We start from the raw sequence: 27,426 nt of genomic DNA, 5'->3' as shown, positions 1-27,426 counted from the left end.
AAACAATCCTGCCTGGGCCCCCCGCCCCCCCATCTCGCTTTTGCCCCTTTTCCTCCCCGGGACAGGAAGGTGCTACAGTTTCTGGATGCTGCAAGAAGCTAATGATTTCTTCCCTGCAGAGTGATGAGGCCCCATGGGGCATTTGTGACCACAATAAAGGGGTCGGAGATTAAAGGGCTATGAGCAGGCAGAACTCCCACTGCTAACTGAGCCAAGTCATGGCTGGGGCACACAGAGGGTGTGAACTGCTGGGGCGCAGGCACTGGGGTACAAGCTGGGGGAGGAGGGTGCTTGTCTGGGCTCGTCCCACTGTGAGGAGAGTACTAACCTCCATGGAGTTTGGCTCTTCTCCCAACCCCAGCCCCCAGCTCTGCCATAGCCTCTCCTAGAACCATTTCCGTTGTTTATGGGTCTCTCCTCATCACTTAATATTTGTCCAGAGGATAAATGAATAAATGAACCAGCCAATCAATGAAGAAAACGCTGGCTTGGCCTCCAGCCCCTCAACCTTCCTTTCTTGTTTCCAGACTCTGCCAAGCATTTATTAGCTGGGTGTGACAAGCAGGTGTCTTATTCAAGTGTTAACTGCCCTCATTTTTGGAACCAAGCAATGAACCACAGAGGATTGGGGCCAGCACCCCTCCCCGCTCCCAGGGCATCTCCGCCAAAGCCCTCAGGCTCTCCCCCTGGTGACCTCTCACTCCCCTGCTCTGTGCTGGGGAAGGCCGTGCAGGATTACCCTTACTGAAGCCTCTGCAAAGTTCCCTGCGTCTCCCTGCTTTGCTCTCCCGGCTCTCCCAGGACGCTGGATCAGCGTCCCGCTGTGCTTGCCAGCTGGGGCCACTGGGTAATCTGCTCCTCTGGGGAGTTTTAGGACCGACCCCTGCAGAGCATGGCCTGGGCACCAAACCACCCTGGGCAGAGGCAGGATACAGTGACCTCCAGGGCCTGACTCTCACCCAACCTGCTCCAGAGCTCCCTGTGCACACAAAGACCATGCCCAGATGCATTCTGGACTGGAGAGAGCTGTGGCCCCCAGGCTATGCCTCAGATCCCAGCTTCTCAAATGGCCTAGGAACCGCAGGATCCAGCTACTTCTGCGGAAACTAAAGCAATTTCTCTGTTCTCTCCCTGTGCAAACCCTTCGAGCTACCAGCAGCCACTCCCCAGGCCCCTTTCGGGTTATCACAGCCCATGACTGCTCCAGCTTCCAAACCCAGCTTCTTGCTCCACCCTCGGTAATTTTCACAAAATAGTCTCTTTATTCCCAAGAGGAAGCAAGCCACAAACAAGCTCTAAATTCCCAATCTGAATGACCCATGGAGCACAGATGCAGTAAGCATTGCAGAGGTGGCAAGTCACCACTCAGCCATCCGTGGGGGAACTAGCACTGCAGCAGGGCTTGGGGGTGGGGGTGGGGGGTGGATCAGAAGAAGAAAGGTCAAGGTCTCACTCAGAGAATTCATCATCTAATGCCGGTTAAGAATTATACCTAGGAAACACAGAACGTACTAAAAGACTACATGAAATGAAAGCTTAGCTATACATTTTTAAATCCCATTCTAGCAGGGGCACAGGAGCTAGAGAAAGCCACCCAAGCTCACACTTGAAAGACTCCACTGCTGTGCATGGCAAAGCAGAGCTTGTGGGAGACAGAGGATTAAGAGACTCTTTTCAGAGAAAGACAAATGCCACATGACTTCATTTATCTCATATATGGAATCTATAGCACAAGACAAATGAACAAACAAAACAGAAATAGACTCATAGGTACAGAGAACAAACTGATGGTTGCCAGATGGGAGGGGGTTGTGGGATGCGTGGAAAAGGTGGAGGGATTGAGAAGTACAAATTGGTGGTTACAAAATCATCAAAGGCGTATCAAGCACAGCAGAGGGAATATAGTCAATAATATTGTAATAACTATAAATGGTGCCAGATGGGCACTGGATTTATTGGGGTGATCACTATGTAAAGTACATAAATGTCTAACCACTCTGCTGTACACCTGAAACTAATATAATATTGTATGCCAACTGTAGCTGAAAATTTTTTTAATTAAAAAAAAAAGAAATTGTCTTTTCCCTCGGAGAGCTCCAAGTCTCATGAGATAGACAGACGTGTGCAGCCATCTACAGAACACCCACGAGAACATTATAAACACTACAAACACTGTGAAAGGCTGCAGAGTGTAGGGAGGGGACAGAGAAGAGAGAGGAGAGTTCTGATTAGGAAGAGTTGGAAGTGTTTGTATAGAAAAGGTAAGTGTGGAAATGTGTTTAAGATGGGTGGAATGTTCATAGATAGAAATAGGAGGAGGGGTGGAGAGGGAAGAAGCATGTGAATAAAAATAGAAAGAAGTACGGGGTTGTGGAGAACATCCAGAAGTCCACAGTGATGGGGAGGATGTCAGATTCATGAAACTGCCAAGACTGCTTGCTGGAGGACCATGAAGGGCCCTTTAAGAAGCATGAACGTGATCTTATGGGAAAATGGTAACCCTTCTTGACAAGAGAAAATTATTCTAGGGGTAGAGTGAAAAGTAAATTAGAAGCGGAGCTGGGAAGCCGGCTGAGCGACGAACTGAGGGCTACACAGCAGTCCTAGCAAACAGGAATGAGCTCCTCTCCGGGGAGAGGAGAGAACGGGAGGAGGAGACAGAGCCAAGAACTGAGTCCCAGCAGAGTCTCAGAGCCCAGGAGACCCCAGACTCTCAGACATGGGAAATCATCCAGTTCTTCCAGCCGTCGCTTCAAACCCCTCCCTCATCTCTAGATGAGGAAGGAAACTGAGTCACAAAGTTGAAATGTCTTTTCCAAGTTCACAGTGAACGTGGTGCCGGGCCTGTTGAGAAGTCAGGGCTTCCAATGGTCAATCGAGGGCTCTCTGGGGCACCAAGGTGGGGGGCCTGGAAAAGTAGGGGAGATCCCACTGCTCTGGAAAGGCCCAATGCCTGAGCGTGGCGTCCAAGACACAATCACCTGCTCCCATCTTGACGGAGTTGACTCCAGGGGTGGAAGGGTGGGGACGGGGGATGGGACCCCACACGAATTGCTCATGACACGTAAAATATGATAGAAATTTCACAGGTTACCAGGCATATTTACCTACCTTCCCTGCCCCATTTCCTCCACTCCCACTTTACCTCAGGACACATTCATTCATTTGGTCAACCAAACTGGATCAGGTGCTTAGTTGGGGGTTCTTTGGCTGTGGGGTTGCGAGGCTGAGCAAGACCAGGAGGCCCGCCCGGAGCCCCAGTGGTAACTCGCTCACCAGGCCTCTGCCGGGCTGGTACGGCCTGTTGGCATGTTCAAGCGAAAGCCTTTAAACCAACCATCCCTCTCCAGAAAGTTTCTTAAAAACAACTTGAAACAGTTTGGCAGCTCCTCAAAACAGTTAAACAGGGAGTAATCACCTGGCCCAGCCACTCCACTCCCGGGTGCAGGCCTGCAAGAACCGAAAGCATATGTCCACACAAAAACCCGTACACGAGTGTTCACAGCAGCCTGTTCATCAGAATCAAGAGGTAGACAACGCAGAGGGCTATCCGTGGATGAACGGATACACTAACCGTGGTCCATCCATACAATGGAATGCTGTTTAGCCTTAAAAAGAAATGACAGAAACGACCTCTTGATATAAGATAACACGGATGAACCTTGAAAACACTATGTGAAGACGCTGGTCAAAAAGGGTCACATATGGATGATTCCATTTATATGAAATTTCCAGAATAGGCAAATCTGTAGAGACGGGACATAGATTTGTGGTTACCATGGGCTGGAAGATGGCACAATAGGGGGTAACTGTGAATGGGCACAGGGTTTCTTGGGGGATGGAGGGAGGGGACGGGGCATGTTCTTAAACTAGATTTTTGTGATGGTTGTACAATACTGAAAAAACGCTGTTTTGAGAATTTTTATAAGAGTTTATTTCAGCCAAACTGACGACATATGCCAATGAGCAAGATCCCAAATGCCCCCTGAATTGCACGCTTTCAATGGGTGAATTGCATGGCATGTGAATTACATCTCAGTGTAAATCTTTAACAAAAAGGAACAGGAACTTCAGAAACCTGACCTGAATGATCCAAATTCTGCCACCCGTGGCCCACTTTGGAGACACATGATTTGGTCTGTAGCATTATTACCCTGTTCTAGAAATTACCTAAACTTCCACGGACTGTTCTTGACAATGATTTTGGATGCATTCTAGCCCATTTCCTCAGGGGGGTGGGGTGTGCGAGGCCATCTGGCCTGAGACATTGGGAGGCGAGGGGTGATGGGGTCTCGCCAAAAACAGAAGCCTGCAGTGGAGGAAATGGCCGCACAAGGAGCTGCCTATGAGGAGCCCAGCTCCAGACAAAAACCTGTGAACCCCCGGGACTCGAGACCTCCTTCCGCCAGCTGAGAACACATTTTCTGACAAAGTGAAAATATCGCTGAGGCCAGTGTTACCTTCCAAAACCACTGACTCTCACAGATGTTATTATAGGGGAAACGGCCTATAATTAACAGGACAGTAATTCAGCTGCAAGGACAGATTTTAAAATGAGAACTTATTTGTGTAGATGATAATAAATGACCTTTCAATATCAAGAAATCTCAAAGAGTTTTATGTCTATTAATTAGTCCCACTCCTCTCCAGGGGAAGGTGTTCATTCGTTCCACCTGCATTTTATCTACCTGCGTCCTGCCAGAGGGCTAAGCAGGAGTGGGGAGCCTGCCCCCCCCACCCCCCGTGCCTCAGGGGCCTCCCTCCTAACACAAATGCTCAGCCAGCCTCTGGGTCCTGTGGGTTTCATCTTACTAAATAGCCACCCAACAGCTCAACAGCAGGAAAAAGGAAGTCTATGAGTTCCATGATAATTATCCTTAATGATTTGGTCAACGAATGACAAGGAGACTCCCTGAAAACTCTATTAGCTCAAAACAGTACCTGCCACACCCACGAGGCACACCTGCCCCGCGCATGGGGACTGGACAGCAAAGGGACAAGAACCAAAGGCAACGAGCAGCAAGGGGTTTCTTCAATTGCATTGGGTCCCTCGTAAAGCGTAGTTTTCCCATGAAGGTTGGTCTTTAATATATAAGTGTAAGCATCTGTCTTGGCTCCCCAAGTAGATTACAGGCTCCTTCGGGGTTGGGACTGTTTAGGTACCAGAGAAGTACAGGAAAATAATAAACATTTGATGGGTTTAGCATCAGGAGATTCTTATTTCAAGGCTGGATTCCTTCATCTCCTGTCTTTAGGAAGTTATTTCATTCTTACTCACGCCGGCCATGGTGGAAAGCTCTTTCTCTCCCTGGGGAGTGAGCAATCACCAGTCCTGTTCCAAAAGGGACAGGATGTCATAGGGGTTGTGAACAAGGGCTTTGGAACCAGGAAGACATGGGCTCAAACCCCAGCTCAGCCGTTCCAAGCCGCGTGACCTTGAATAAGTTATTTATCTTTCTCTGGACCTCCGAGTCCTTGTTGGAAAACTGACGATACTATCGCCTGCCCATGGAGTTGTTGTGGGAATTAAACAAAATAACACATGTGAAATGCTTAACATGGAGCCTAGCGCACTTAAGACCTCAATAAATTGTAGCTTAAACACTTGTTGCCTTGGAGACCACAAGGCCACATTCCAACAGGAACGCAAATAAATGCAGCAAAACACATTGAACAACAATGAACAATAACAACGTAGGGCCTCATGCAATTTACAAATGCTAAAGTCACAGGACACCATCAGTGTCCTCTGGGTTTTCCACAGAGGGAGGCTGAGGAGCACAGAGCTCTGAGGCCTTTACCAAGTTCACGGTTAGAGCAAAGTTAAAATATAACCTCTAAAGCCCCCGTTGACCCTAAGATTGGAATCACAGAATCGTAGCAAGTTAATGCCAAAACAAAGCTCAGACATCGATCCAACTCTCTCCTTTTATAGACGAAGAAACCCACGGCCAAGAGGTTAAGTGATTTGCCCAACATTACCCAGTATGTCCCATAATCTCTGTAAATGTGTATTACTTCTAGCCCCTTCTTCCCTCTAATCAACTCCTGTCGATATCCTAGCAGTGACAGTAGCAATTCGACTGCAGGGAAGGATCCGGTGTGTCCTACCTCCCACGAGACTGGAAGTTCCTTAAGGACACGGATTGTATCCCTTACCTCAGTGCCTACCAAACGGCCCTCCATACGCTCACAGATCCCCACTGATTGGCTGACAGCAGCACACACCGTTCTCTGCACATCCCTGGGAACCCACTGAGAGTTGAAGCATATACAGCAGACCATCCTGTGAAGAACAGAATCCTTCTGCCCACTGCAGCCTCGGGCAGAGAACTGCCCCTCGGACCTGAAGAAACAGTTGCTAGGAAGCCCTGGGCGATGTCCACAGGGCGGGGCCACAGCTTTGCCGCTGTCAGTCACCATGGCTGCTGTCTTTACCCCCCACCCTCCCCACCACCCTCCCTTATTTGCCCCCAAGTCACCAAAACTTCTTTTGGTTTTTGACTCCAACAGGTAAGAAAAGACAAAACTAAATAGCTCTCCTAAGTTGAGATACAAAGGCAGAAAGGGAATCTTAGCATGAGCAAACTCTCAGGATTTATAAACACATTTAAGCCACTTCTGACCAGCCCTGGGAGACCCAGAAGAGCCGAGGGTGCAAGCTGGCAGCAGGATGATGAGACTGACCTGCTAGTGGGGGCGGGGAAGGGGTGCGGACTCTTAGACCCCACGGGGCCCCCTCAGAAGTCACACTTCTCCAGCACACCACAGCTCTCCTAGTTGTCTAGGCTTGAAGTCTTGGAGCCTCTCCTGACTTCTTACCTCCCTGCCCCCCATTTAATGTGTCCCCAAACCCCATCCCTTCTTTCCTTCTATTACCCAGCCACCTTCCTATAGCTATGAACTGCTGCATGCCCGTCTCTTCTCACGTGGGTGGGCTGTACAAGACACTCCTCCCAGGCCTCCCAGCTCAGGCCCTGCTCTCCCCATTTCATCCTATGCGCCCCAGTCCAGGGCAACCAACCTGTCGCAGGTTGCCCAGAACACCCCCAGTTTTAGCACTGAAGTCTCGTGTGCCAGGAAACTCCAAGTCCCACACAAACCGACACAGCTGGCCACCTTTCTGCAGTCCGATTAAACTCTCCCCCCAAACAATGCTCTGATCATGTCACTTTCCTGACCAAAATGTCCCTGCTTCCCATTTCTCATTAAAACAGACCCTAAAGCAGGGCCCAAACCTACCTCTAAGAAAGCATAAGAAAGCATAAGAAAGCACGAATGGACAGGGGTTGCAGGCCTGGCATTACTCACAGCCCACTGGGAACCTTGGCAAGTCCGTCCAGCTGGACCTCCGTCTCCTCGTCTGTAAAATTAGGAGGCGACGTCTCGTCTCCTATCCCTGCTGCCCCGCTAGACTCCCAGCTACTGGAATCCAAACACACCCGGCAAATTCTCACCTTTGTACCTTTGGTCTTTCCTTCTCCCCACCAGAATCTCTGCGTTATCTCCTGCCCACCTGAACCCTTTGGGGAACAACGCAAATCCCGCCTCCTCAAGGAAGCCCAGACCAGGCCCCTAAAGACTCCACATGCACCCGGGGTTTCTAACACTCAGCTCCCAGTATTGAACATCGTGTTGTAGGTGAAGCTTCTGTGCTCCAACAGGACTAAAATCTCTCTGCACGTTTGTGATCTCCTTGCAGAACCTCAACACATGGTCAGAAACAGCAAGTGTCGCTACTAATCAGGGATCGATGTATGGGGACATAGAAAAAGTCCGGCAAACCTAGAATGTTTTACCTTTCACACGAGATTCCCAAACACTTCCTTCATTCACTCATTCACTTACTCCACCAAGATTTACTATGAATTTCCTGTGCTGAAGCCACGGCTGGCAGGTCCTGGGTGCAGAGATGGGACAGATGGAGGCCCAGGCTTCTGCCAGCGTCTCCACTCACAGACAGTACGAGCGCCCACCTTTGCTCTCAACGCTAACTTTTCAGGATGACCTTAAAAGGCTCAAGTGGTAGCAGCACCAGTCAGGGCTCCCCGACCCCCTCAGTTGGTCGGGTCTCTACCTCCCCCACTCGCCTGCAGGGCTGTTAAATTTTTAAAAAAATAAAAATAGCTCCATAGATTCAAATACACACATCTACCTACACAGGCAAGGCATCGGCCTAAGACAAATCTCTTCCAGAAACTATCGGGGCTGCCAAATAAATGTCTACAAGTGGCCACTTTGGTCAATGTTGCTCAAGCAGTAGTTCACCATAATCAGAAGTGTCTGGACGCTGATGGGAACCACTTTGAGCACCTCTTGTAATTGCAGAAGTCACACATGACGTGGATGCATCTTTTGTTATCGGTGTATATTGAGGTTTACAATTTTAATACAGTTTTCCTTTCTTAAAATGTGTGTATTTTTTTTTTTGGCACCTTCTATATGCGTCTCCTGGCCTAGACTCTCCAGTCCCCTACTTTGGCAGGTTTTGTCAAGTGACCATATTGACCATCTCCTTTGGTATGATTTGACTCTTGTCTTCCATTAGTCTCGGTAAGTGACACATGTTAAGGATGAACTCACCCTAACGCCTGTCTATTGGGGACCCCCATGGCATGCACACACACCCACGCTCCCCTAATTAAATGGGGCTGTGACTTGAACAATGTCACCTAATCCAGTGACAAACAGGTTCGTGAGCAAGTGGGGGAAGTAAATAAACCAAACGGTTTGCAGAGGGAGAGGCCAAGCTGGGCTGAGCTGGGCTGGGCCCGGGGTGATTCAGGCTCTTTCACAGAATGGGTGTCTCCTCGGATGGCCCAGTAGGACAATTACAACCCCTATAAATAGGATGGGCTTTCAGGTCCCCAGTATCCTCTTCAGCTTCTCCGTCTGCTCGTTCTTCCTTAAGCAGGTAAGACATATATGGGGGGCAATGGCAGCATCCCCGAGACTCTTGGTGGCAGCTGGGATGTGCTGAGCTGGAGAGGTCTGAGCTTACCTTCCTACATCCCTTTCTCGGCTCTACCTGAGAATGTGATGATGGCTGGCGTGGTCTACCTCTGAGCCTGTGAAATATACATGCTTTTGGTTCAGCGTGTCCTAGGCACCCCAAAATAGAGGCTAGAACTGTGGGTGGACGGCTTAGTCTCCCATCGTAGAGTATTTGTCTTTTGGGCATGTTAGGGAAGCCCCAAGGGTTTGGAGCTTGTCAGTGGAAGGCCCTGGATCATGGGGTCACAGTAACATTCAAGGGACTACAGCTGGTCCCATGCAGTTCATTATCTGTCACCCCCTTTATGGGCACCATTGCTCGCTTTTGGCAGGACACTGTGCCTTGCAGTCAGGGCTTCAGTTTGGAGGCCTATAAACCCAGTAACTAAAATGTTCACACCTCAAGAAGAAATCCGGATCCCAAAGACCCCAGGCTCCCGTCATGGCCAGTGTGGACCTGGCTGATTGTCCATACTTCCTACCGTCCACGCCATTCCTCTGGCTCGCTCTTTTCTTCTGTAACCGTTTTTGTATTCGTGGGTCCTACTTTATAATCACATCCCAAATGACCATCCAGGCCAGAAGCTCATGCTAGAATTCAGCCTCCCAAAAAGCCGCCGGAGGACCTCTGGCTTCCTCCCCACGTTAGCTCATGAGAAGGCTGAGACCTGCTCAGGGGGATCTGTCTGCCCGCTCCAGTGGGCTGGTCGTTGGTGGAGAATTATGCCTTACTGCACTGGCTTTGGCCCTGCCTCTCGGGCCTTCCTGACCACCTTTCCTTTTTGTTCCAACACGAGAGCTTCCATCGAGCAAGTCCCACGTGCACTAGAGGATGGGGCATAGGAGACACCAACTGTACGCTTTTGAGTTTTAGGAAATTGTCATAGTTTGCACCCCATCCCCACAGCAGCACAGGATAGTGGGAGCCCGACTGTGGGTCCAAGAGAGGGGAGTGTGGCTAAGAAGGGGCCCTGTAGTTTCTTAAGCTTCTTTCCCAGCACAAGGGGCCACTTTCCCTCTGAAAAGGCTGTCTCCTGGTCTCCGTCCTCAACACTAGGCAAATATCGTGTTTCTTCCTTCAGGCTCACCTGTCTTTGCCAAAATGGCTCAGCTCCTGAACAGCATACTGACCGTGATCAAGGTGTTCCAGAAATACGCCAAGGAGGATGAGGACTGCACCTTGCTGTGCAGTGAGGAGTTGAAGCACCTACTCCTGGCTGAGTTTGGAAGCATCCTCCGGGTAAGACGCAGACTCTGGGCCCCGTGGAGTCAAGGGGGAGAGACTCTGACACCTGCATCCCGGGCTTGATGATTTTTGTTTTATTTGGTCATGCTCCACCCCGTAACTAAAAGAATTTCAGGTCGCTGCTCGGTAGTCCTCTCCCAGCGCACACACACGCACACGTTTGTACAGGTGTGCTCACACACACACTCACCTCCTTGGACCTGAGCTTGAACAGGAGGGAGTGTAACTTCCAACTGGAAATTCATTTCTCAGAAGAAAATCTCAATTTACATCTTGACTTCTGTATTTTACGTGCCATCCACACATCTTCTCATTCATTCACTCATTCACTCAGTGAGGACTCGTGAAGCGCCTACCCCATTCCAGCCCTATCCTAGCCTCTGGAGATACAAACGTAGATAAAACAGCCTCCCCTCCATCCAGAATCTCACAGTATAGTTGGAAAGAAGCAGGTAAACAAACAATTACAATATGGCATGTGATGGGAAGGGCTGGCTTCCTCAAATGACTCAAATTATTAATGAAGCTGATTTTAAGTAAGTGTCACGGTCCCATTGGTCCAGCAAGAGATGAGGCTCTGAGAACCAACTGATCAAAGCCTAGAAGCTGAGCTATGTCAGATTAATGGTTTCTCAGCCCAGGAAGGCTCACACAGACGAATGGACGGGGTGTGGACAGTGACACACGTCTTCGTATCCACAGGAGAGCATCTGATTTTGCTCTTTATTTCCCACAGAGACCAAATGACCCAGAGACTGTGGAAACCATCCTGAGCCTCTTGGATAAAGACAGAAGCGGATATGTGGACTTTCAGGAATATCTCTTGTTGCTGTTCCAGCTGGCCCAAGCTTGCTATGGTAAGCTGGATCGTGCGTCCTGTGGAGACAGAACCTCCGAGCAAAAGGAGCAGGAGGGGACTGAAGACCAGAAGTCTCTAGGAAATAAAGGCAGCGCACACAAGCAGAGGCATGAGGAAGAGAGGCAGGGCTCCCACCGTAACCAGTCAGAGAGACAAAACAAGGACACCAGCCAGGACCAGTCTGAGAGGCAAGATGGGGACTCCCGCTCTGGCCAGTCTGAGATGCAAGGTCAGGACTCCCGCTCTGGTCATAAGTTGAGTCACAACTCGAGCAGCGGACAGCCTAAAAAATTAGGGTACATCTTTGCCTTGAGTCAGTATGAGAAACAAGTGCAGGATGCTCGTTGTGGCCAGTCTGGAAGACTTGGCGAGTCTCACTGCTCCCAAACCAACCAACGGCAATCGGGCTCACATTATGGACAGTCTGGGAGACTGGGTCAGGAATCAGGCTGTGGGCATAGAGACGGGCAAGAACTGGACATTCAATATGGCCAGACAGACAGACAAGGCCAGAGTTCCTACTGTGGTCAGACAGACAGACAAGGCCAGAGTTCCCACTATGGACAGACAGACAGACAAGGCCAGAGTTCCCACTACGGACAGACAGACAGACAAGGCCAGAGTTCCTACTGTGGTCAGACAGACAGACAAGGCCAGAGTTCCCACTATGGACAGACAGACAGACAAGGCCAGAGTTCCTACTGTGGTCAGACAGACAGACAAGGCCAGAGTTCCCACTACGGACAGACAGACAGACAAGGCCAGAGTTCCCACTATGGTCAGACAGACAAACAAGGCCAGAGTTCCCGCTATGACCAGACAGACAGACAAGGCCAGAGTCCCTTCTATGGCCAGACAGATAGACAAGGCCAGAGTTCCCACTACGGACAGACAGACAGACAAGGCCAGAGCTCCCACTGTGGACAGACAGACAGACAATGCCAGAGTCCCCTCTATGGCCAGACAGACAGACAAGGCCAGAGTTTCCACTGTGGACAGACAGGCAGACAAGGCCAGAGTTCCCACTGTGGACAGACAGACAGACAAGGCCAGAGTTTCCACTGTGGACAGACAGGCAGACAAGGCCAGAGTTCCCACTGTGGACAGACAGACAGACAAGGCCAGAGTTCCCACTGTGGACAGACAGGCAGACAAGGCCCGAGCTCTCAATGCAGTCAGTCGAAGCCTGGGGAAACTGGGCAGAACAGGTGCTTCCAAGGGCACGAAGGAACCAGCAGGGACTCCTGCATTGGGCAATCAGGAAGGTCAGGGAGACCAAGTCAACAGACTGCAGGACAGGAAGGGAGCCGAGGTCAGGGCCAGAGACTTCAGTCGGGGGTAGGGCAGCAGATCAGCCACCAGGCCTGGGAGCCCGAGGACAGCCAGCACCACCAACACAAACTCGTAGCCCAAATCCAGCAAGAACGGCCAGGGTGTCGCCAAGGCAGTGACACCAGCGGGCAGGGCAACAGACAGGCCCAGACCAGGCAGAGTTGTGGCCAAGGGCAGAGAGACCAGGTGGAAGACGAGCAGGGCCGCCAGAGCTGGGGCAGACACCAGCACGAGGGTCAGGACACTCCCCGTCAGACACAGGACAGGCAAAGCTACAAAGAGGATCCAAACTGTCAGCGTCGACACCGTGGGCAGACTCCTGAGAAAACGGAGAGAGATCAAGGGATCCTGGACCAACAATCCCAGGGGACCGAGCGAGGCTGTGCTGATAGAGGCAAAGCCCTGATGAAGGAGGATGGCCAGACTCGAGGCTCCCAGAGAAGAGGCAGTAACCTGTGCTTCCATCCCACCCAGAGCGGGGAGAGGCCCCAGAGAAGAGAACAGGGTGGAAGTCACCCCAAGGCAGCCATGACCCCCAACGCCTTCTATGCTTATCTACAAGAGCAGACGGAGTGCAAGCAGTAAGCTGTGCACACACCAGGGCTAAGGCGACACAAAGCCGAGGAGGAAATCGACATGTCACATTCATATTTACTACTGTTTGAGAGATGGAAAGTGTACGTCTTCCTTCTCTCCTCTACTCTCTATCTACTTGCTAGGCTGCTTTTCAGGACTAGTATCGAATTTTAGGGCATTTTAGTTCTTTGAGCAGCAATTCTAGGGTGTACTGGTTGGGTGAACTTTGAGGGGTAAATTGGGTGAACTAATCAGATCCCAATTTTGATGGGCTTGGGGATTTAAATCATTTCCTGGTTTGCCGCTCCATGGAGACGGGACAGGGCTGGACCACTGAAAGGTAGAGACTTCTCCCCAAAAGTTCAGAAACGGGAAAGGCATTCTGAAGATACACATCACAGCCTGGGGGTCTGCGCTCACACATCTGCGCTTCCGTAAGCTTGGGTTCCTGTGGATGAAACACCAGGAATTGTAAGCCTCAAAGTCTACACTAAAATGAAACACAGTGAGAGGCCGGTGGGAGAGCCAGAGGCCACAGGGGGCATCTCTGATGCCCACAACCTCCTGCACCCAGGCGCCTCCCCCTCCCCAGAGGGACCCTCCCCTGAGGTCCTGTCACCACAGCTGACTGGACTGATTTCAGCTCAATGCCTTTCTAGTTTCTGACCATATTAAATAGAGGAGAAGCATATGCCACCTGTTTTCAGATTCCAGTGAGCCCAGACTGTCGCCCCATACGTAGCTCCTGGGGCCTGAAAACCCTTCACAAGCAAATCCATGAAATTGTGTTAAAATTCCCAATAAATGATTGGTGAGCAATGACTTCATGACTCTTTTCCTTCTTCACTGTGGGGCAGTGGGGACTTCACTCGTGCGCCATTTTCCAAGAACAAGACCTCATTTCTCGACTTCTAAGATCTCTTTGTTCTCTGAGTTCCTGGGCACTGAAAAAAATAAAACTCCATCGGAAACAAATAACAAGGAGTCACACATGACCTCCCTAAATGTCATGTTCAGCTCCTTCCCTCGCAGAGGAGTCAGATTTGACTCTTCCCCATCTTTCACCTCCACGTTCAAACGGTCCCTAAGTCTTGCCGACTCTATACCCTCCATCCTCTCGACCTTTTCTCCACTTCCCCTGCCTCAATATCCCTTCCCTTCAGGGGCTCCAACAACTTAAGAACAATGTTCACACACCTTAGCAGGGCACACAGGCCCTTCCTTCGCCATGTCACCCAGACGACTTTCCCAGCCTAGTCTCAGGAAAGGCTCCTCTCAGGGGCATCCAATGCTCCAGCCACACCAAGGACTTGACCTTGTCTTGGCAAACCATGGTCTTTCATTAATTCACATCTTTGAATACACCATGGCATAGCCTGAAATACCTCCCCTCCCTTGTCTGCCTGGCAAAAACCTAGATGTCCTCTGTGTCCCAACTAAACCAGCGCACCTTGGGGAGGCTTCCCGGATGCTCAGCCCTCCTTCCTCTAAGTTCACTCATTTCTGTTACGTTATTTGTCACACACTCTATTGTAATCACCTCCCCTACCAAACTGGGAATAAGACCATATCTTACTCAGCCTTGCACAACAGGTCCTAAAACAAGGTGGTTTCGTTCAACGCTGTTTTGTTATAACATTGATGAGAAAAGAAAAAAATCGATTTCCAGCCAGGGCCACTGAGTGGAGTTGGCACGTCCTGTGCATGTCTGCGTGGGTTTTCTCTGGGGACGCCGGTTTCCTCCCACATCCCAAAGATGTGCACGTTAGGTGAATAGGGGTGCGTACATTGTCCCCTCTGAGTGGGTGTGGGTGCGAGGATTTTGTCTGTCTTGTTTGCCACTGTACCCTCTGTGTGGAAAACAGTGACCACTCCTGGTGCCCGGCCAGTCAGTGAAAGCTCAGAGAAGCCCTCGGTGACCTGGCCCAGGCCACACTTCCAGCTTGGTTCTCCACAATAAGCCAGCTGGGCTCCAACGTCACTGGACAACTTCCCAGCCTCCATACCTCCGCTTACACCATCTCCTCCACTTAAATACTCTTCCCCATTCTTCTAATTAGCAACATCTTCTGGGCTTCTCACCAGCACAGAACTTACCACATTGCACTGAAGTCGGTTTTAAACCCGTCTGTTTCCCACGCCAAGCTGTTAGGTTCTAGGGAGCAGACACTACATCTCACCCATAGCTGTATCTTTAGCACCAAGCGGAATTACTAGTCAATTACATGGAAAGAGACTGGGATTTAGAATAAAAAGACCTGCATTTAAGACCTAGCTCCACCACTTACTAATTTTAGGCTCTTAGAAAAATTTCATCTCTTTAAATCTCACTTTTCTCATTTGCAAAATAGAGTTCAAAACTCCAATAGTTGCTTAAAAATAGAGATAACATGCACAAAGGGATTAGTAATCTGATATTTTCTTGCTTATTTAGTTGGTCTATCTTTTCCCCTTTTGGATTATTTTTATAGGAGATTAATGAATGTGTATCACATTATGGAAAAGCCCAGCTTAAGTGCCACCTCCTCCGAGAAGCCTTCCTTGATCCCCCTCTTCCCAGGCAATAGTAACCACTCCTTTGTCTTCAAGCAATGACTGGAAACTTCCACCGCCATCATCCCACCCAGTCCACATTAGGTAGCAGCGGGCATTTCCTGCTCCCAGACTGTACCAGAAGTTCCTTCAGAAATAGGTCCACACCTTATGCTTCATATCACTGTTGGCACCCAGGTAACGCAGAATAACTACCTGCTGGGTACTTGCTGAATCACATTCAACTGAACGGACTCTCCATTACATCACAACCCACCCTCATACCTGGCACCACCACTCTGTGCCCACTGTCCCGCTCTGCCCTTAGCGAGCTGTCACCTACCCACCTTCTCCCACACCCCAGGACCCCGCCTTTCTCTCTTAGACTTCCGGTGAATCCCACCCCACCCCCCAAGCTCCATTCAAACAGAACTGCTGAGCTGGGTAATTTCCTCTCAGCACCACCAACACTTCTGATGATTTGCAGGATCCCAGACTGCAGCCATTTTAGTTTCTTATTCCTTGCTCCACTTTCCCCTCCCCCCCTCCCTTTCGGTCCAAACCCAGTGGTTCCTGTCCGTCAACCCCCTGAAAGGCCAGTTCCAAAGTGGCCTCCTGTAACCCTCCCTCGGTGCTCTGCTGACCTCCACACTCAGTTTGCCTGTGCGTTCTGCCTCCTGAAAGCCACGTGCACAAACGTTCTTCTGTTGCTTCAATGGTGTCCCTCCTCCCTCCTTTCCACGGAAGCTTAAGGCCATTCAGAGGCTGATGGGCCCCCGGGTCCTTTGAGAGCTCAGCACAAATGGATTTGCAGCCACTGCTGCAGGCTAACTTACTAGGACTTACTCAAGCTGTTGGAGCCTAATTTGAATTGACTGTTTATGGATCGAATATTTACTGTCAAAATACAATCTCCTTGCATTTTGCATACAAGCAACTTGTATTCTTGAGAGGAAAGGGTGCTGTGAACACCATTAAAGAAATAGTAACAGTCGAGAGAGAGAGCACTGAACTGGGAGTCAGGAAACTTGAATTCTAGCCCTGACACTGCTACTAACGCCACCTAGGACTTTGGAAAATTTTTGTCGCCTTACTGTGCTCTGGTTTTCTCCGTAAAATGAGGAGTTGTCACAATACAATCTAGAATGTCTCCTTTGAGTCATGATGCTATGGGTTTATAACTAAATGTCTAGATGAATCAGCCAGGGTGATTAAGTGCAGTAAATATTCCAGCGGCTGGACACCACCTAGGAAGCAAACTGGAGAAAATACCAAATGGGGTTCTAGCGCCACCTACTGATCGGGACTCCCTGTCTCTAGATGTCTAGAAAAATGAATGACAAAGGCTGTCGGGAAGGGAACAGGTCACAGGGTGGCGCTCTCCACCCAGTGAACAAGGGAGATTTAGTCACACGGCCTGGTCACCGGTATATCCTTCCCCAATTGTGCGGTGCACGTGCACTGGGCACAAGGCTGCGGGGTTAAGAGCCACAGTCTGGGCGTCCCGCGGAAGTCAGTTCCAAGCCTGGCCAAACCACTGAACTCCCTGTGTGACTTACGCTTCGCTTTCCTCGTGTTAAAAGTCTGATAGTAACATCTGCATAGGGTGGCTGTAAGGATCTGTGGAGGGCCTGGCATGATGCCACCCCGGCAGGTTCTAGGCGCTAGACAACCGTGCCGATAACAACTCGTGCCCCAGAAGCGCTTGTAGTTCGTCGGGGCTGCAGAGGCAGGTGCTAAGTAACGACTATGCATTTGCTGATCACCTCACGCACACCGAGCGCTGTAACAGGAGGTGATGAGACGACAGAACAGAAAGCACCATGGCAGCTCAAAGGAGAGGCAGGTCATAAGCAGATGAGGCCAGACAAATGTCTTCATGGGAGAGGAAGCAGCTGTCCTGGGCTTTAATGAATGATTAGGTTTTAAATAGGCAGATGGATTTCTGCAGTTAATATTGTACTCATTCAAATTTCATCTCCATAAAGCCATAGCCTGCTCCTGCCTTACTCATCCATTTTTCCACTCTACCTGTCTGCTCCTACTAGCCTCAGTTCTCTATGGTGGCGTTCTAATTCATTCTGCTTATTTTAAAGTTGCTGATTTGCAAGTCTGTCTTTCGCACACTTCCCTAAAGCCGGGGAAGTCACTGATCTTGCTCATTGATGAGGCCCCACAGTGCAATGCCTCCCAATGACAGAAGCATCTTACTTACATATGTAAGTGAGGGGCTGCAGTTGAAAAGTCTCAAATTCATTCCTTCACAAATCTAACAAACACTGATAACTACAGTTTGCTGGATGCTTTGCGAGGCACTGGAGGTGGGAGGCACATGGGCAGGGTGTCTGCCATGAAAAACTCACAATCTATGGGGCAGAAAACAACCACAATTCCATATAATGAGTTCAAACGAACAAACAGTTGTTTTCAAATACAAGTAACTCTCCCTGAGCACCTGATGTGTGCCGGGCATGACGCTGACTGCTCCCAGGCCTTATTCCACGGAACCCTCTCACGAATCCTAGAAAGTAGAGGCTTTATATCATCTCCATCCTACAGATGAGAAAGCCAAGGCATCCAGAGATTAAATAACTCACCCAAAGTTATATATCTTGGAAGTGGCAAGAACAGAATGCAAATCCAGGGCTGACTTCTCGAGTCCACGTTGTAAAATCACTTTATTGCCTCCCAAGCCAATAAAAAGAGTCTGTCCAGTTGGTGCTATTATTCGGGGAACAGAATCCGGCACGTCACGGCCAAACCAACAGTCTTCGTTAGAACAGCTACACACAAGACATCGGCTGGGTACCGTGGAGGGTACAAACATCAGTCACACTGGCCTTGCCCTCAATGAGCCCACAGCCTACTGAGAGATGTGGTACATGGAAACCGATACATTTAATTCAAAGAATACAATGATAGGCCAATAACCAAGCACAAGGGCCAGGGGGAGAAAACAATTACATCTAATCGGGATACACTACCGGATTGCTTGCTGGAAGAAGCATTTGACCTTGGCCTTTAAGGATGAGTAGGCTTTAGAGAAGCAAATGTGGGGAGGAGGTAGAATGAGGGACAGAGGCTTAACCACATTAGGTGTGACAAATCTGACTAGGCCTTTTAATTGATTGCCGTCACAAGGAGAGCAGCAAACTGAATTGCTTTAAAAAGAAAGCAAAACAGCCTAACACATAACACCCAAAGCAAAGGCAACAAAAGTAAAAACAGGTAAATTAGACTACGTCAAAATAAAAAAAACTTTGGTGCACCAAAGGACACAATCAACAAAGTGAAAAGACAACCCAGAGATGGGAGAAAATGTTTGCAAATTGTATGTCTCATAAGGGATTAATATCAGGCATATAGAAAAATAAGTTCTAAAACAACAATAAAGGAAACCCAAACAAGCCAATTAAAAACTATGCAAAGGACTTGAAGAGACGTTTCTCCAAAGTATACAAAGAGCCAAAAAGCACATGAAAAGACACCCAGCATCACTGATCATCAGGGAAAAGCAAATTGAAAGCACAATGAGATTCCACCTCACACCCTTTACGACGGCTACTTAAAAAAAAAAAAATTGTAATTAAAAAAAAAAAAGAAAATAGTAAGTGTTGGCAAATATGTGGAGAAATTGGAACACTTGTGCCCTGTTGGTAGGTATTTAAAATTATGCAGCCACTATGGAAAACAGTGTGGCAGGTCCTCAAAAAATTAAAAATAGACTTAACCATATGGTCCAGCAATTGCACCTCTGGGTATATACCTAAAAGAATTGAAAACAGCGTCTTGGAGATAATTGTACAGTCATGTTATATAGCAACATTAGTCACGAGAGCCAAAAGATGAAAACAACCCAAGTGTCCATTGATGGATGAATGAATAAACAAAATGGGATAGACACACACAATGGCATATTACGCAGCCTTAGAAAGGAAAGAAATTCTGACACATGCGACAACATGGATGAACCTTGAGGAAATCATGCTGAGTGAAATAAGCTGGTCACAGAGAGACAAATACTGCAGGACGGCACTCATATGAGGTCCCTTGGTAGTCAAGTTCATAGAAACAGGATGTAGAATACTGGTTGCCAGGGGCAGGGGGGTGGGGGATGGGGAGTATTTAATGCGGACAGAGTTTGTTTCTCCAAGTGAAAAGCGTACCAAATAGACTTAACGTGAACGTACTTAACACTAATGAACTGTACACTTGAAAATGGTTAAGATGGAAAATTGTATGCTATACACATTTTACCACAATGAAAAATTTTTAATTAAAAAAAAGCCTAAAGCACCCTTAGGTTAAGTTAATAGAAGCAGAGTCCGGGTAGGAAGGAGCCCCAGCTCTCTGCACGGCACTGCTCCGTCTAGATGAGGAGAGGTGCTGCCCCCTGGAGTTCTTCCAGGGGAGTGCAGTGCGGTGAGGGCTTCTCCGCTGGAGATTTCAAGCGTGTTAGAAGTGTTTGCAAGCATCTGAAGCCTGTCACACAGAAGAAGGAGCAAGTCGACCTTGCTGGAGAGAACAGGGCGAGAGCCAGTGGGTACAAGTTAAGGGGATGGTGATTTTACCCAATTGAAGAAGTGTTGTTATATTTACGACATTCCTAAAACAGAGTCCACTGCTTCAGGAGGCAGTGGTCCTCTCATCACGAGCCCTGCTGAGAAGAGACTATAAGCTGATCCATCAGGATGCTGGCAGAGGGACGTTGACAATGGAGGGAACTTGAGCTAGATGATGTCTAAGGTGAGCTAAGTGATCCAACTCTAGGATTCTATGATGGAAAAGGGTCACCTAGTGCAACCGCCCCCAAAACCCAGAAACCTCTGCCTGAGCGTCCTTGCTACATGGTTTCCCAGCCTCTGTCAGAACCTGGTTTTAAAACAACAAAGGTCTGGGATCTTTTCAATCATGTGCCTTATTCTCACCTACGGTGTAGACAGATGAGTTTGTGGTGAGTCAGATGCGAAATAAACGAAGGCACATTTCACATTTAACCTCCCCCCGCCCCCCCAACCCCTGTGCCTGAGCAGAAAATTACTGAGGGGCTTGGGAATCGCACAACTGCTCTCCTGGGTAGGACCAAGGGTCTGTGCAGCCACTGCTTACATCTCACTGAGAATAGAGCGGGCACAAGTGGTGTCCACACGCCATGGGACGCGTCTGCACTCGCAGCCCATTGTGTTTCGACTGCTACAAATTCATCCAAGCTCTTTCGGAAAAATTCTGCCCTTCCAACACGATCAACCTCGTCAGAGCGTTAGTTAATCCCAGAGAGTTACAAACCAAAATGCCCTCATTTTTCATGCCGTTTGTCTTTGAAGTTCAAAGAAAGAATCCCCTATGTTTAGAAAATTCCCTCCAAAGAAAGGTAGGAATTTCCCGAGGACGAGGCGCCACCTTCAGGAGGGAGAGAAAAGAGAGCTTAAAGGAAGATTCAGGAAACTACCAGAGCTCTCGCCTCTTTGGGATTTATTCCCTTTGAGAGAAAAACAAAACCAAAAAAAGCCAGGAAGCTAAACAGTCATCACCCCCCCACAGGAGTTGATAAGAGTTTTCACCATAATTTGATTAATAAAACCCGATAAGAAAACTAGAGTAAAGAAAGGAGTCAGAGTCTTTGCCCTACTGGGTCTCTACCCTCCAGTTCAAATTATCTTGGCCACTGATGAGTCAATTATACTCATTCATTCATTTACACACGTGTTCATTCTCCAACAAATACTGAGTGCCTGCTATGTTTCGAGAGCCGTCTAGACACCGGGGATACAGCAGTTTTTTAAAAAAATAGACAAAAAATATGGTCCTTGTAGAGTTCACATCCCAGTGGAGAGACAACAAGGACTAAAGAAGTAAAATACACATCACATCAGATGATGGCAAGTGCTACAGGAAAAGAAACGCAGGGACGAAGATAAGAAATGGTGAGGGTCACCCTATGACATAAGGCTGTCAGGGTGGGTCTCCTGAGAAGAAAACACTCCAGCGAAGACCTGAAGAAGGTGAGGGAAAGAAACCAATGAGTAGCTGGGGAAAAGCATTCCAGGGAGAGGGAACAGCAGCTGCAAAGGCTCTAATCAATGCTGTGCCAGGAAATAGTAAAGAAACAAGTGGATACAAAACGAACCAGGGGGTGAGTGACAGGAGACGAGGTCGGAGAGGTCATTCTGCAGACCTGAAATCATGCACGGTGGGTGCACCTGAGGATTCTGGATTTCCCTCAGAGCAAGCTGGGCAGCCATCAGATGGTTTTGCCTCATCCTTTTTCATTTCCTGGACACACCTAGGAGTCTTCCTGTATGTGTTTGCACCCAGAGATCGGGAATAGAGGACACTGACTCGAATGACACCCCACGCCTGCACAGGCTGGCCTCTGAGTCTTGGTGCTGCTCAAAGCTCCAGGAGTCCCGTCCCCTGCGCTTGGTTAAGCCCACGAGCCACACATGTTGTGTGAGGCCTGAGAATCACCTTAGCCCACTGAGCTAAAAGGGGGTCAGAAAAGAAACAAAACAGTTTCTGTCTTCAAGGAGTTTATAACCTAGTTAAAAAATCAAACAAATACACACACACACACACACACATACACACACACATGTGCGTGTGCCTGATTGCAAAGTAACCGAGGAATAAGTGTAAAATGTAACAATACCACCCTGTACTATACCACACAGAGCTCTTGCCATTCCTACACACAAATCTTCTATCAACCGTTCAAAGATGTCTTAGCTACGAACACCTTATAAGTAAAGAAACTCATGAGCTTTCTGACTTCCCCACAGGGTCCCTGTAATGAAATGGTAGCAGAGGCAGGATTTGAACCCAGCTCTTCCAAGTGTAAGTGCTACCCACATAGGAGAAATCAGAATCTGGTAAGATTGACCAGCTGTCCTCTGGATGAGGAGCTTTGAGCCAAGCCTTCAAAATGGAGTGGATTTGGATTATCCGGGAAAAGGGCCCAGGGGACAGTTTGAGTGGAGACCCAGACGAGCATCTACCACGTGACACGCAGGGAAGAGCAAACAGATTCGGTGCCTGGAGAAAAGGATCTTTTAGGAAGTGACTGGAGATTACGGACAAGGAGAGGTCCACTCCTTCCTCCTTCACCTCAGCACCCTGAGCATCCATGATCCCCTTTCTCTCCAGGTTCTCTTATCCTCAGGAAACTTCTCGGGCTCTCTCAGGAGCTCGTCTCCCCTTTCTACCACCTTTAATGAGGCTTTTCCTGCTCTTCTTTCTGTAAGCCAAATGTTTGTCCACCTTGACTGCCCCGTTAGCATTTGGAGAGTTCTGAAAAAAACACTGACGCCTGGATCCCATGCCCCCAAATCCTAATTGGACAGCTCTGTGGTGTGACCCAAGTTATCCGGCTTCTTAAGGGTGGTTCAAATGCACAGCCAAGCGTGAGAACCACTGGCTCTTCTTTCTGGTCGACCTCGTCTCCTCTGGAAGCTGCAATCAGTTCGTCCCTGCTCATGGCTTCCCCATCTCTATTGCCAACCCAGAATTCTCTCCTGAGTTCCAGACCTCTGCGTCCTCCTGCCTCTTTCTCTAGGTGTCTCCCAGTCACCTCAAACTAAACATGCTCAGAGAGAACCTCCTCTCCCGGTAAAGAGTTCTACCGTCTGCCCAGCTGCTCAAGGCAAAAACTCAGCCCTCTCCCTGACTCTTTCCTCTTCTTCACCTTCTCTGTCCAGTATGTCAGCAAAACTTACGGGGTTCTACTTCTTAAACTCTTTCTGATTCAAACGATTTTCTCCGGCCCAACTATTAAGACCTTAGTTCGGCTTCCATTTCTACCTGTTTCACTGCAGTGACTACCTAAGTGACTTCCCTGCGCGGCTCTCTCGCCCTCCTCCACGCCATCTGTCACAGTGACCTCTCCAAAGTGCAGCTCTCATTATGTCATCCTGTCACCTCCTGCCTAAAATCCTATAATGACTCTCCGTAGTCTACAGGATAAAAGCTAAATTCCTTACTTTTGCCCACAAAGTCCTTCGTGATCTCTCCTGCTTAGCTTTCCCAACCTCACCCCATCCCTCCCTGTCACACACCCTACACCCAACTCGTCCCACAGGATTCGGCACAAGCTCCACCTTCTTGAAGCTGCCCTCCTGGAGCCCACTGTCTGGGTGAGGTCCCCCTTCATGTGCTCCCATGACACCCTCTGTCAAAGCCTTTATTATCCTGGATTAAAATGATGGCTTGGCCTGCTTAATTCCCTGACCACACTGTAATCTTCCCCAGGACGTGTATCATCATCCCTCTTTGTATCCCCAGTTCCTCACACGTCACAAGTGTTTAAATAAGGTTTGTTGAATGAATGAATGAATGAATGATGGATGGATGGATGGATGGGGAAGGTCAGCAGGCAGAGAACTGAACAACTGACTGACAATTGTATATTTACGAGGCATAGGTTGTCACTGTAAGCTTCTTAATTGGAAGAGTGGCAGAATGAAAATAGTACTTGAGGAAGAATATTTTGATAATAGATGCTATGGTATAGACTGGTCACGATAGTGGGACATTGGGCAAATCACCGAACCTCGTAAGCATCAGCTTCTCCATCTAAAAAGCACTGAAATATTATTACTCATGGTACCTATTTCACGAGGCCGTTGCAAGCATAAAATGAAATCAGACTTGTGAAAACTTTGGGAAACCACAAATCACTATACAAATGCAAGAAGTTATAATTATGTAAATACCAAGATGTGTGGCCACTGCAGAGTGTTTAGCAAAACCCAAAGCAGCAGGGAAAGAGCGTGGGCTGAATGTCGTGTGACCTTGGGCAGGTCACTTGACTGATCTGTGCTCCTTTTGCTCATCTCCAACATGTGACCACCACACTCATAGGCTTATGTTATTCTTGTATCTAGTATGGAGCATGACAAATGGAAGGCAGTCAAGAAATTATAGTTTCCCTTCTCTCCTGAGCCACCGCGGCTGCACTTATCCCTGTCAGGTGTTAGCTCAAGCCTCTGACAAGGACGAGAGCCAGAGACAAGGAGGGTCAGGGGACAGCTGCCTGACTGAGACTCACTAGCACTTAAGTATAATAGAACCAGAGGTGGGGAACATTTTGCAACCAAGTGAGAACCACAAGGAGATAATGGGCTTAGATAAATGAATTGCATCAGAGATTAACAATGGATGGGAGGAGGTAACACATCAGCTCTGGAACCTGATTTCCAAGCAGGCGAGTGGCTGGGAGGGAATGGGCTAGCGTGAGATCAGGGAAGGAGAATCCCTTGCTCACATCCCTCTCTACTCTGTGCTCATGAGTCACCCTGCGGCCTCAGGCAAGTCCTTCCAAGCTCCCCGCCATCTCAGCTCAGGAAAATGACCATCCTGATAATAATATAAGCACAGCAAAAAACTGAAATGGTTTGGGCCCCTGACAGCAGAAAGTCACTGAGAGGCCAGATCCCAGCGATCTGAGATAAGGATTAGCCTACAACACCAGTTCTGGCTTTCCTGGGCACAGGACAAGAAAAGGCCAGTGGAAGGACAAATACCCAGCAAACATGTCTGAATTTCAGCACGTGGGTGTGTGGCAAGGTTTGGCGAAGAGACCTTGCCTGAATCCTGATGTGTAGTAGGAAAAAGATTTAATGCAGAAATAGAAAATAATCACACTGAACATCCCACAATAACAGAAGCTGATTATCAACTGATAGATAAAGGACAGAGGGTGTGAATCTCAGAGCATTCACAGCGTGATCAAGGAGGGGAATGTTCCAGACTTTGTGAAAGCCGGAATCGTGCCAAACTCGGGCAGTTCTGCACACAGGAATCTCTTCCTGACCTCGCTTCTCTCTTCATGGATCTGTTCCCAGGATTCTGCGTTTAGATGTTAAGGGAAGGAAAACGGAGCATGGAGAACCTTAAAAATTCTCTTCTTGCTTTTTTTCCTATAAGCTCAAAGCACTTCACAATTTGTGATCTCATTTGTTCCCCCACCCCCAGGAGGGAGGGAGGACTCAGAACTCATTATCCTAATTTCATAGATAGACACAGGGGCCCCGAGTTTCAGTGACTCACCTAAGGTCACAGAGAATACCCATCTGAGCTGGGCACACAGCCGGGATTCCGCCAGCTCCCAATTCACCCCATGACCAGCCAGAATCTACTTCTAAATTAACAGTTCCCAAAGAAGACACATTCTTACACCCTGATGCTCACTATTCTGTATAAAAAAGACCCAAGTGCACAGTTCTGGGAGGAAATCTGGTGGGGCTAGCACGAGGCCAATCTTCTGATGCTGAAAAATTATTGGTAGGCATGATTTCAAGATATTGCTCATAATATAACCTACCAGATCTGTATTCCTAAGACCCACAGAGTAGCTTACATCCCAACACATGCCCTCTAATCAAGACTCATTTATGATATTACAATTGGCCTAATGGGACAAGAGAAAAGAAAAGAAAAGAAAAGAAAAAGAAAAGTTCCAGAAGATATCTGGTTCATATCTTCTTGGCCTTGGGTACAAGCTCATGCCTAGTAGGTTTATGCAGTAGGGAAGACATTTCACCCCAAATTTGCTTTCCAAGTGAATCTTGAAGGAGTGTTTCCTCCCCTCCCATGACTCCACAGGGCAAATGAAGCCCCAGGAGGAGCCACCGAAAGAAGGAGGGGACTGTACCACCTGTCTGAATGAGACATGCTCAAAAATCTCGGCCCCAATTTCCTTAGGAGTATCGTATGGAACGTCACTGTCAGAAGACAGCATGGAGGGTGGAAAATGGAGTCAGTGGTCCATGAGTGTCAGATATGGTTTATACTAGAGCCCCCCTTTGGATACTCACAACATACGTGAGGCTTTGAGAAGTCCTGCTGTACAAGAATAATAAAAAAATAAATAAATAACTTATTTCTATTTGCTTAACCACAATTTAGTTAACGTCAGAGCCTGGAGTAACTGAACACCTAGGAAGAGCCCATAAAACTAGTGGTTCGACTAGAAACCCTATGTGGAGAATAGGAGGATATCAGAATGCCACCTCCAAGCAAAAGAGAGCTATTGGGACCTTCTCATGGAGTCTGCAATCAGTATTATGCAAACCACCCACCACCTGGGTCCTTCTCCAAATGCCTGCAACTTGGAATCTCTCATTCAAGACCAGCTTCTGGAGAGCAGAGGAAAAGATGGCACATAAAAAAAGGAAACTCAAAGAAGAACAAAGTTGGAGATATCACACTCCTTGATTTCAAACTATATTATAAAGCTGTAGTAATCGAAACAGTATGGAACTGGCACAGAAACAGACACATAGATCAATGGAACAGAATAGAGAGCCCAGAAATAGATCCATGCTTATGTAATCAATTAACCTAACAAAGGAGGCAAGAATATACAATGTGGAAAAGACAGTCTCTTTAACAAATGGTGTTCAAAAAACTGGACAGCTACATGCAAGAGAGAGAGAGAGAGAGAGAGAGAGAGAGAGAGAGAGAGAGAGAGAGAGAGATAAAAGACAAGACACTGGAACACTTACTTGCACTACAAAAATAAACTCAGAATGGATTCAAGACTTAAATGTAAGACCAGAAACCATAAAACTCCTAGAAGAAAACATAGGTAGGAAACTGACATCAGTCTAAGGAATATTTTTTTGGATGTCTCCCCAGGCAAGGACAACAAAAGCAAAAATAAACACATGGGACTACATCAAACTAAAAAGCTTTTGCACAAAGAAACCATCAACCAAGTGAAAAGGCAACCCACTGAGTAAAGAAGATACTCACAAATGATATATCCATATTTATAGGCATTAATATACAAAATATATTAAAAACTATGCTGCACACCCAAAATTCATATAATGTTGTATATCAACTATACTTTAATATTTTAAAAAGTGTTAATTTAAAAGAAAGGGGA

The 27,426-nt window shown here is 48.1% G+C and overlaps 1 protein-coding gene and 1 long non-coding RNA gene across 3 annotated transcripts in view; one reads left to right on the top strand and one right to left on the bottom strand.

Moving 5' to 3' along the window:
- LOC109451576 (uncharacterized) overlaps positions 1-27,426 on the bottom strand; it is a 420,408-nt gene that overhangs the window by 200,320 nt on the left and 192,662 nt on the right. The window lies entirely within an intron of this gene.
- RPTN (repetin) lies at positions 10,097-13,016 on the top strand. Its single transcript, XM_019739831.2, has 2 exons — positions 10,097-10,234; positions 10,977-13,016. The coding sequence occupies exons 1-2, from the start codon at positions 10,097-10,099 to the stop codon at positions 13,014-13,016; spliced, it is 2,178 nt and encodes a 725-aa protein (XP_019595390.2).

The sequence above is a fragment of the Rhinolophus sinicus genome, linkage group LG14 (genome assembly GCF_036562045.2).
Source record: "Rhinolophus sinicus isolate RSC01 linkage group LG14, ASM3656204v1, whole genome shotgun sequence".
Lineage (NCBI taxonomy): Eukaryota > Metazoa > Chordata > Mammalia > Chiroptera > Rhinolophidae > Rhinolophus > Rhinolophus sinicus.
The sequence above is the reverse complement of the archived record's forward strand: the minus strand, read 5'-3'. Positions and strand labels throughout refer to the sequence as shown.